This window comes from Clavelina lepadiformis, chromosome 2 (genome assembly GCF_947623445.1).
Source record: "Clavelina lepadiformis chromosome 2, kaClaLepa1.1, whole genome shotgun sequence".
Taxonomy (NCBI): Eukaryota; Metazoa; Chordata; class Ascidiacea; order Aplousobranchia; family Clavelinidae; genus Clavelina; species Clavelina lepadiformis.
In genome coordinates, this window is record NC_135241.1 from 16,837,676 (window position 1) to 16,849,152 (window position 11,477).

The 11,477-nt window shown below is 34.9% G+C and overlaps 1 protein-coding gene across 1 annotated transcript; it reads left to right on the forward strand.

Annotated features, from left to right (window-relative positions):
- The first annotated feature begins 2,903 nt into the window (after positions 1-2,903).
- Positions 2,904-10,702, forward strand: LOC143446480 (uncharacterized). Its single transcript, XM_076946122.1, has 12 exons — positions 2,904-3,059; positions 4,456-4,585; positions 5,968-6,076; positions 6,229-6,362; positions 6,696-6,822; positions 7,551-7,713; positions 7,821-7,990; positions 8,070-8,294; positions 8,407-8,479; positions 8,571-8,702; positions 9,977-10,339; positions 10,646-10,702. The coding sequence occupies exons 1-12, from the start codon at positions 3,008-3,010 to the stop codon at positions 10,678-10,680; spliced, it is 1,713 nt and encodes a 570-aa protein (XP_076802237.1). The 5' UTR covers positions 2,904-3,007; the 3' UTR covers positions 10,681-10,702.
- Positions 10,703-11,477: the final 775 nt, after the last annotated feature.

Sequence of the window (11,477 nt, forward strand, 5' to 3'; positions counted from 1 at the left end):
GCTTCTGCGGGCGTATTTTTATGAAGTATTTAGCCTTATGTAGTATTGCAGTTTGTTGTGTGCAAGACTGAAGAACACTGGAGTTAAGAGCAATGCAAAATAAATTGTTTTTACTTCTTGATTTGCGAATAATTGTATAATAAGGGATGTGTATGTATAAATATTGCAATAATAACGGAGAATAATATTCAGGTAACTTGGTTTGTGTAAAACGATGTGCAACCACTACGATTCGTTTTTACTTCTGCATTTATACAATGGATGGACCAAGTTTTAAAACGTTTTTAGTATACCTCGCATATCCTATAGGCGTAACTAAACCGCAACGATTAAACTTACTTATACAGTGTAATGCATAATAAAAAGTGAGTCATTACGCTTTAAGTATTGAAAGCCACTGAGGCCCTTCAAATGGACACTTCGCCGTTTTTAATAGCTGAAAGAGCTGGGTTTAGCATTACTTGTGATCGTAAGACTTCCTTGAGTTCTTAGTTGGTGACTCCATATTGCTCAAATAGAATAGATAGTAAGCAAATATTCGCGTGCAAACAACGCACTTGATAAACGAGAATGACCACGTTTTGCTGAACGCATTTTGTGGTTGTTTTGTAATTGTGATACCACACAGAAAAATAAAAAGAAAACATTGAAAAAATACACATGGAAATCTAAAATTTTGTACATACACAGAAGAAGAATACAGCTACTCGTGTGCGAAAAAAGAATGAAAAAAGAGCAACATTTGCTGAAGAAACAGCAGTTTAGTTTAAAGAGTGAAAAAATTTTTTTTGCTGTTTTTCATATTGTTCTGGTCTTTGTTTGAGATAGCCACATTCTAAGGGTAATAACAAACATTTTACTTGGAGTAGCTCCCTGAAATTTGCTAGAGTTGTTTTTAAGTAATATTAGATGAGTTTAATTAAAAAAAAAATTTTTCGTTTTAAATTTTTTCGGTAATTTTAGAGAAAATTTTACCGGCTGCAAAAGCGCCGATTGACCCCTGTTTAAAGGCTTTCAAATACTGTCTGGTGCAGATCCCCAGATTGTTACACCATATTGTAAGACACTATAAACTAGACCAGGGCCGGACCCGGCCCGCGACGGGATTTTGAGCGGCCCGCAGACAGTTTCCGGTCTTATATGATAATGTGGCCTGCGGCCACGATACATGATTAATGTCAGTCGGCCACGATACACGATTAATGTATCGATTCAGGAATCCGACCCGCCAAGTACTTCATTTTCTAATATCAGGCCCGCCGACCGAAGAAGTTGCCCACCCCTGAACTAGACCATGCTATAACATCATTACTTTTTTTTTACTATTTTGAAGATGCCATGCTAAAATATTTTCTGGCATAGTTTATTGTCAATTGTGAATATTAGGCTAAATCTAAGATTTTGTCACATGGGGGACCTCCGGTTTAGGCATATGATATATAAAAACTTTTTCGTTAATATTCAGATAAAACAGTCAATGATGTTTTACCGGGAAGCCTAGACTTTTGGAAGTCAGAAACAGTCAATCCTTGACACAGTTATGTGATCCTGGTCTAATACTTGCTGGTGCTACAATGCTGTTTTAATGCCTTCTGATCTTAGTAAAGGTATAAATGATGTAAGCTCCAGATTATAACATCTTGGGAGAAAACTTGTATCTGCAGTGCAAAGATGCAAGGTTTGGAATAATAAAGCACCGATCTCTCAATTCTTTCTATATAAATTAACTATATGATCCATATTATTGTATAATATAGCTAAAATTGCCTAAATCAGAGACTTCTCTAGTTGCTGACGATCCAATTAGATGTTACAACTGTATGTTCATACAAACAATTAATTAAATTGGTGGTTTATTGTAAATTGGCCTGAATGTAAGATAAAACTGTGTGTGTGTGTGAGCAGCAACAAGTCTTTTGCGTACATGTGCCACACTTTCCATTAAGATCCATGCTCCTACTCATCGGTTCTGGCAAATTCAAAGTAAAAGAAAAATTTATGTTACTAGACAATGTTATAATATGTATGCGTGTTATAATATCATGTTAGGTTAACAAGAAACTGCAAAAAATAGCTTCTAGCGTATGATTTTTTTCCGTAAAATAGTGACAGCCCTAATTCTTTTTTATGGATTTACAAACAAATACACAGCAATTGATTGCTAACAATCAAAGACAAAGTTGCCGTGAGGAAAATTGTATGGGTCGGTGAATATCATGTAGGTTAGCATGAACGAATCTCGAATCTATTCGTATTAACACGGAAATGTAAAATTTCATCCTAAAGTTGCCAAGTCTTGCTTGTAACATGACGTAATTGCTAAACAGATTGCTTATAACATGACATAATCATTAAACAAGTCGCCTTGTTTCAAAAAAATAATGCTTGAAAAGCAGAAATATTAGGAAAATAGTCTTCATTGTAAGTCTTGTTGGCTCTATTTTAGCTTTGCCGGAAAACTAGATCATTCTTTCTTATCAAAGTCATTAAATTTATAAGTAAAATTGTATTTGGGTTCGCCATTGTTAGTGTTTGCCTGATTCTTCCACAAAGGCTTTGTTCGGTGAATCTAAGTTTAGGTTTAGTTTCATATCAGCTTATCTCTACTAACAATGCATGGATAATTCCGTAGCTACATTTTTAATAGAAATATATTTGCCAACATTGAAGTGTCTATTGGTCCCTGTAATTTTCAGTAACGAGATTTCATCATGTAAACCATATTTACACAATTTAGTTTAACCCAACGCTATGTGGTAGAATTTCATTGGTCGTATTATGTTTTATAGGATATTTGAAAACAATATTTTGAAAAGGTCTTTGGACTAATTATGGCCTCTAATGTTATGCTCAGTTAATACTTAACACAGTACAGTATAACATGTACTGTATATTATTTGATTGAAACATCTCTTTGTATTCTTCTAATTACAGTTGATTTTGTTCAAAATATATATAAGTTTAATATTAGATTACCAAACCACAAATTTCATTCTATCATAACTACATGGATTTGAAAGCTGACAGACTTCTTTCAAAACTTGCTCAACGTCTTGCAGGTTAGTTTCCAAATTTTGCTTGTGAAGCCTTTAATCATTAGAAATATTGCGAATTTAATCATATATGTTTACCATACACAACACAACACTTTATTGACATGGCATAAGCTCGGAAAATTTTGTTAACAATAAGTTGACAGTATTGGTAACCATAACTGTGTTCACATTTCTTTCATGATAACAACAAAGCTTTATCAGGTGATTGGTAAAGTATCACCTGAATGTTTTTGGGAAAGAATAAGTTGAATTTGTGCCTAAGTACTCGTGGCACAAATTATTCCTAAATTCCTAAGTGTTGGCATGTACTGACTCTCTACATTATTGAAGCCCCTCATACCTCATAACTTTTCTCATTTATTTTTTGTTTTGTGTCATTTATTTGTGGGTTTGTCTCTATCATGCGATCTTTGCTGAATCCTTGTAACCACACCTTGTAGAGTTGATCATTCTATCCCAAGACGTTGACTAATGAGACCATGGTATTTAGGCACATGTAAACCTTCATTAGATGTTTTTTCATTGATGTGGTAGGGCCAAAAAGGATGCTGGTTTATTACATATTTCACTCATATATTGAATATATTGAAAAACTTACAAAGGTTAAAATATTCATAAAAAAGATGGGATAGACTTACTGGTAACAATAGCATGGTCGCTAAACCTGTAAAAATAATAGATTATTCACACCGTACTCACATTAAATACATTTTATAATACTTTTTGCATTTTCAGTCCAGATCATTTTATCTCATGATTAGGGCTACCATTTTTTGTTATTTTATCACAATGATGTTATCTTTTACCTCCGCAAAAACTTTAGAGAAAGCAATCAACACTGGCAATGTCTATGATATTGGAAAATGGTCATATGGAATTTTTTGTAGCTGAACTTCGCCTTCAAGGGTTAAAAAGTGATCAGTTTTTGGTTGAAAGCAAAAGCCGAGTGCCCACTAGGCGTTTACTCGGATGAATTTCAGGTGCCGAAGTTGAGATTAATGGCACTTTAGAAATTTACATGCTGACTGTGACTTGTCAGATCCGAGTGATGAAAGTCCAGCCTGAGTACTCCAACTATTTCACAGTGTCGTTTATGATTTCAGTTATTTATACAAGATACGACTGTGTAAATACATTGTGTAGTTTGACTTGATAACTAGATTAACAGACAAACAAATGCGCATAAAATCATAACCTTCATGGCAGAAGTAACAAGGCATTACCAGTTACGTACTTATAACAATAGACTCCATGTTGTATCAGCAAATACAGTAACTATAAGTGTAGTATTGACTTGATATGAAAAGTTAAAAGAAGGATGGTTGCAGAAAAAGGAATGTAGTTGTATGCACTTGGTATAAGTGATCTTTGTCCAAACAATTTTCTTTAATTTACTTAGGTCATGATATTCGTGGAGCTCAGCTAGATGGTGTGTATGCTGATGCCATAACCTCTTTGCCAGACAACAAGGCCAAATTGAAAGAATACCTTCGGCTGAACTCGGTGCCTTTAAAAAAGAAGTTACACAGGTGACTTACAACCAAAAATACTTTTGTATTCAAAGTTTCAGAATTGTTACAATTTCTTTTTTCTACATATATATAAATGCTTGCATCACCTTACATGCCATTGCATTCAGAACTATTGATGTATATACATTTGCTAATCGTCTTTTGTATAAATTGGTCATTACATACAAAATCAACCAGTAAAAATAAAAACAAACACCCTTACCTCACAGATTTTTTGTTTTAGTATATGATAATGAGTTTCAGAATCGAAGCAAAACAAAAAAATTTCAGCGTTCTTGATCGATTAGCTTTTAAGATATAAACCAGAGGTGATGAATCTGCGGCCCGCAAATCGGTTTGATAATAATTAATCGCTCTTGCATGGCGAAGCATTATGGCGAGACCAGCAGTCTTGAACTTTCTTTGACCAGTTTCTAATCTTTGCGCAATGCAATATCAAAAGCTGATAGCACAATTGAGTCGCAGCAGTATGTCTTCAATAGATTGCGATGAATTTTTTGCGGCCACGGGAGCAGCTAAAACCTGTTCTAAAAGATTTCGTAGTATGACTAAAAAGTTTTGCGGCCTGCTTACTCTGCTGTAACTGACAATGGCAAAGTGGCCAGCGACAGCAAATAGGTTTGTCACCCCTGATATAAACCAATGAAATTTTGGCTTTTTGCCATCAGAAGGAGCTTTTTTTTGCTTGTAGCATCAACAGCTTCCGTAGTAAAATGCTAAAAATTGTTGGGTTTTAATATTTGCTTATGCTGTCTATATTAATATAAAATTTAGTGTAATAAGAGCAATATGTTGTTTTGGAAATTTATGATTTAATGCTGAATGTTCCAAGGTCCTCGATCTTAGTGAGGACATCAGAATAAAGTTTGTTTTTTATTTAAATGTATTACATAGATATCATACATACATTCTATTCAGCATTGGGAAACACTCTGTTTCTTCCTAAGTCTGCGTATAACAAGTAGAGTAAAATAAATGAAGATTTTATGCACTTACATTTGTTAACGTTCGTGAACTTTTATTTAAGCCAAATTTTCTTAACATTGGTAATTAGCACTTTGGTTATTATAGAAAAATACATTGCACAATATGCTACCGCAGTGCCAGACTTTGAAGCACTAGAATCATAAAATGAAAAAAGGACTCCCTTAAGTGGCCAAAATACCAAAATTTTAAAGCCTTATATCTTAAAATCCAGTTAAGCTAGAACGCTGAAATGTTTTTCTTTTGTATCAGTTCTTCTACTCTATAACATATAAAAACATAAAAAAATCTTACAGGTAAGGATGTTAAGTTTAGTTGATTTTGCAAGGAAAAACCCAAATGTGAAAGTAAAGTTGTTATTTAGATTGTTTTGTTTAACAAAATGCAATGTAAAGGTACTTTGAGGATGAATGCAACAAGCAGCAACAGTGTCCTCCAATTCATCGTGTGCCTACCTTTGTTCAGCAAATATTAACACATAAGAATGATCCTGGAAAATTGAATGTATGTAGCTCGTATGATTGTATGCTAGCTTTTTATGTGAAGCTGTGTCATGAACCTTGTGTTTAGTTTTTATTTAAGGTTGGTGTACATTAGTTCATTTTTAACCAGTGGGTACTGACACAAGTCTATTCATGCATGTCTTTCTTTAAAAGAAAATAACTGAAGGGAAGATACAATCTTTGGAGAAAACACTTTCCACACAAGTACTAGTAAAGCAACTGTGTAAAACTTTCATTAGTTTCAAATCAGCAACTGTTTTGCAGAGTGTTGGCTACTCACTGTATAGGTATATAATATCTATATTGTAATATAACATTTTATCTGTAGTGTAATTATAATGTATCTGTGACACAGAATTGCTTGAAATGAGCATTTAGTATTAATTTGGCATTAAATAGCTTCCTTATTGTTTCTATTGAATAAGTTATTAAATGCAACAACACATTACAAATATGTATTTTTTCAACTCAAAACTTTAACAACCAAAGGTATTTTAAATAACAACAATATGAATCATTAGGGAAACTTACATATACATATTTCTTTATTTTTCATTTCTTTGATGAATGATTACTTAATGATGACAGAATTTGTTTTTTGTACCTTTGTGTATTTCTAGAATGTTTGATAAAAATCTTGAAGACCTGCTAGAGGGGAAGCTTCAGAGTGAACTGAATGAGCTCAAGGACCCCATTTTGAAAGTAGCATTCATGATTCGAAATTCAAGCTTACACCTTTCAAACATGGTGAAAAAATTTGAGTGTTAATTTATGTTTACCCCAACCCTTTTAAAAAAAATTTAAAGCATGATTGTGACGAAACAGTAGACTGTAACTCCAGCAAAAGCCTTTGTAATGCAATCGGGTCAACTTCAAAACATGACAAATGCGGTCTTCATACTAAAAATTTGAATCAACATTGACCGGTCTGATTAAAACTTCTAACGGGCCGTATATGTGCAGTAGGCCATGATGCACATTCCCATGTATGGCTTAGCTAGGTATAATAATTTACACGCAATGACTGCATAATTTTAGGATGCTACATGTACAGTCTGCTATCAGTCGGCACTCACGTGCACCGCAGAGAAACGGCTAGGTGGTGGATGCCAAGTTTCAACCTACCAACTTTTAGCAGTGTGCAAGAATGGACATTACCTGGTACAAATATGGAGCCCTACAAATCATAAGCTAAAATTGCCAATGGATACCAACCACATATCAAGGGGTTGTTAGATTTTGTACGCTACAAGTTTTAGATCCACATTATACCAGGGCCATTGTCTGAAGCACAAGATTTATATGATACAATTAAATTTTGCTTTTTATCTGTTTCAAATCGTTAACTACCGATTACTGAATTATTTACAACCGAGTCCTGTAAGTCCATGTGAGTATGAATTGTTGAATACCTTCTGACAAAATATCAGCAAGGTACAGAAATAATTAACTGTGTCATTTTATTTGTGTTGTAGGGAGAAAAGTGTTGCAGTGATACTGTGCCGAAGCTACCACATATATTAGCAGCCTTCTATTCATTGTATATCGACATCCACCTGATATTAGCCAGATCTGAAACTGAAGAAAAACAAATTCTAGAAATGGGAAACAATCTTGTTGCTACACTAGTTTTGCAGGGTATTAGTGAAGTTAGCTTTAATGTATACATGGTATTTAGGTATCTAATATTATCAACATTTATGACAAGTTGCAGCACATTTTGAAATTATTCTTGGGTTTTATAGGTGCTAAAGCAGAAAATCTTATGGAGTCTATTATTCAACTATCTTCTACTCAGACGAAAAATGCCCACATTTTGCTTTCACCACTGTACAAGCACATATTCCTGAACAAAAGTCACCAAAAATACTTTACTGTTCCACAGTATTTGCAATATCTTGCATCATTTCACCAGGTATGACATTTGGGCTACTGTTTTTTTCAAGCAAGGTATACTGAGTTCTAAAACGTTTTCTATTGCTTGTTATTTTCAGTCATGCACTTTGTTAAAGCCTCATGACCCCGAACTACTAAGCAGTATCCGTAGTGCTGTACTGAATATTCGCTGCTCCAAGTCATTTTACAAGTGGGTTGTCAACAGAAAGGGTGGAGCTGATTTGCTTGATCTTACACCGATACTTGCAATCTCTGAGTCTCAGTTTATAACTGAATACTTTGTCAAAGAAGCAGACGTTGAAATTGTAGACGATTTTCTTGATGTATGTAGGACTGCAGGTTTATGTTTACCCAAGCTTTGCTAAATGTTTATTGTAAGGAAGTAAATTTTGTCAGAAACTATTAAGCATTATTGAGCAACTACATTTATGACAGCTTTGCCATGCTGAGATGGAGATTCAAAGCAAACCAAATGTGGAAAATGAACCCGATGGAAAGCCGCATGAAGGTTACTATAGATCATATTCATATCCTATTGTCTTTAGCTGATTTTTTTTATGGTTTTGCTGCCGTAAGGTTAAACAATGATTGAACAATAGGTTTGGGATTTTTTCTTGATACCATACCAACTAATGTTGATGATTCTAGTGGATCTGACAGCCCTCCTGTTGAAAATGTTGACGAGGAAAACAGTGATGAAGATCTTTTGAAAGAGACTGCATACTTAGTTGGTAAATACTTCTATGCTTTCTAAAGTCCTCGTTTTTACATTGATTTTAAACCAGAGGTCCCCAACCTTTTTGGAGTGCGACCCACAAAATTAAACTTGATGAATGAGCGACTAGCCACAACCAGAGAAATCGCCCATTTTAACTGTGGTAAACCCAGGAACGCAAACGAACCACAGGAAATTAAAAGCAAGCCTATTATGTCGTATAAAATAAATCATCCGCCAACTATAACAACTATAACAATCGCTGCACCGTCACAATTAAAGCTACAATGAATAAAGCAGTTCTGGACCTGATCAACCTTGTAAAAAGGGCTGACTTTCTTGTTTGTTACATGGAGTGAAGTTACTAAAACTGCAATTACTTGAAAAACCCTGCTTAGGACTCCCTGAAATTTGGAAAGTGCGTTTAATATGCTTTAGGCTATTATTTCATAAAATCCCAATAAAGTATCGTATCTCTAGCGCTTGCAGTAGCTCACTAAACTTAAAATTACGATTTTGGGCCAAAAAGTCGTATTTCATCAATTTTCATGCAATGTTTTTGGCGAATTTATGCATGCGACCGGAAAGTGTGTAACGCGTTATCTGCTAGGGTAATTCCCCGACTGAAAAACAACACCAACCACACTAGCCTCTGATTGGTCTGACTTTCTTGAAGCATTACGTCCAACAGTTTCACGGAAATACAGTATCATAATTTAAGGTTGAATCCGTAACACGCGACCGTTTATGAACCATTGGGAATGCAAGCTTCGGAACTTACTTCCGTTTACCACGGATGCTTATTTTTCACTCGTTGCGTATTTTTTACTCATTAGAAAATTCAGATCAAGCAAGAAATCGCCTATACCAGTATCGTATTTTTGAGAAATTAATACGTCACAGCTCCTAAGCATTTCTTTAATTGACCCGAAAATTCATGTCTTACAGTATGTCACACACACGAATCGCACCCTGACATATGGTTCGCAACATACGCGCGTGTATTATACATATTACATACACTTTATTTGTTTAGGCTGCTTTACTTGTAAAGCACAATCGTGCAAGTAAGGTGGATCTCCCAACGCTCCTGGCAAGCTCAAACGACGCACCGTTGTGTAGCTAATAATTGAAAGAAATTGTTGTTAAAACCTTCGCTGGTTTGCTTCAGTGTTTGTAGTAGTTTTCCACGTTTTTGGCTCACAGCGTTTCCGGGTGAAGTTTGGATTGAAATGTCATTAAATTATTTATTATGAATGTGATAAATCACGTGATGCAACTTTTATACAGATGAAGATGGCGAGGATGATAAGTCTCAATCAAAAGAATCTCAGTCCAGTAGTCCTTCGCCGGGACGAGATACTGAAACTGGTTTTGAAGAGAATTCAAATATTGAATCATTCTATTTGTCATCAGCGTCTGATATAGATGGTGCAGAAAGGATGCCCAAGAAGAGAAAAACAAAACGCAGAAGTATTTCAGCTAAAAAATCGAACATTCAATCTAAAAAGCGCAAAACTCAATGTGAGAATATTTTGTCAACTATTGATGAAGATCTAGTTCCGGACGATTTTAAAAACGCACTTGCCAATGTGAAGCAGAGTGCAAGAAGGAAATTACGTTCAGATTCAGAATCATCTACTGGAAGTCACGGTGAGTAATGCAACTAGTTTTGCAGTTAACATACAGTATTTCGTTAATATTTGAATACAAGTGAGGTAAGAGTTTTTACAGCTTGAATCATAATGGCTTAAAATGAGATGTTAGCCGGGTGTTACAGCGACGCAAAGCCAATAATATCTATCAGTGGTTACTTCCCACCAATCCACACAGCTAATATAATTAATCGAACTTACATTTGTTGTACACTTATTGAACTGAGGTGTTTTCTGTTAATCAAAATGATCATAAAGACATGTTTGTGATGCGACAAATGAAAATGCTTTATTTTTTTTTCAGGTTATATGACGAGATCAAAGAAGTCTGCTGTATGAAAAATAAAACAAATTTTTCTAATGGCTTGTGAATTTTTTGGTAAAAGTGAGGACAAGTGCTAAGCAAATTGATCGAAAATCAATCAGTTTTCACTCGTTATACCGGACAAACTTTTTAACATTTTAACCAGTGGTGGGATTCAGCCGGTTCTTGGAATTTTAATGACCTCTGCGAACTGGTTGTTAACAAGCCTTTGTATAGGCCAGGAGTGGGCAAACTGCGGCTCGCCGGCATGTTTTTTGTGGCTCTTCTAGTCGAATCGTAAAATTTCAAAAAAATTGTAAAGGCTACCAAGAGTACCGTTTATGAACGTTTCTCTCTTTTTCTTTTCCTTATTTAGGCCAGCATTGATGACAAGTTGTTAATTATCCAAATTTAATGATATTTTTAGATTGAGGAATGCAGATATGGAACAATTAAACGACATAAACTATTTATGACGTCATAAGTTCTTATGACTTGGCTCGTCAGTAAAAATTTAACAACCAAAGCGGCTCTCGGGTTCAAAAAGGTTGCCCACCCCTGGTATAGGCCTATGTGTATGTCGGCCCTGCGTCAACATGGCATGCTGCAAGTGAGAGAAACGGATGTTAAAATATTTCAGTTTCAATTATATGTGATTTGAAAAGGATGTATGATTATAAAACAAAAGCATAGTGAGCTCCAGCATGGCAGGGTGCTTGTCGTTCCGGTTATCAAGCATTGAGAGAAGCTTTGCAATGACCTACTTTATATTCTCAACCAAGTAGATCAAGCATTGCTGTTGTTGATACGGATTTTTCGCCATTTAATTGAG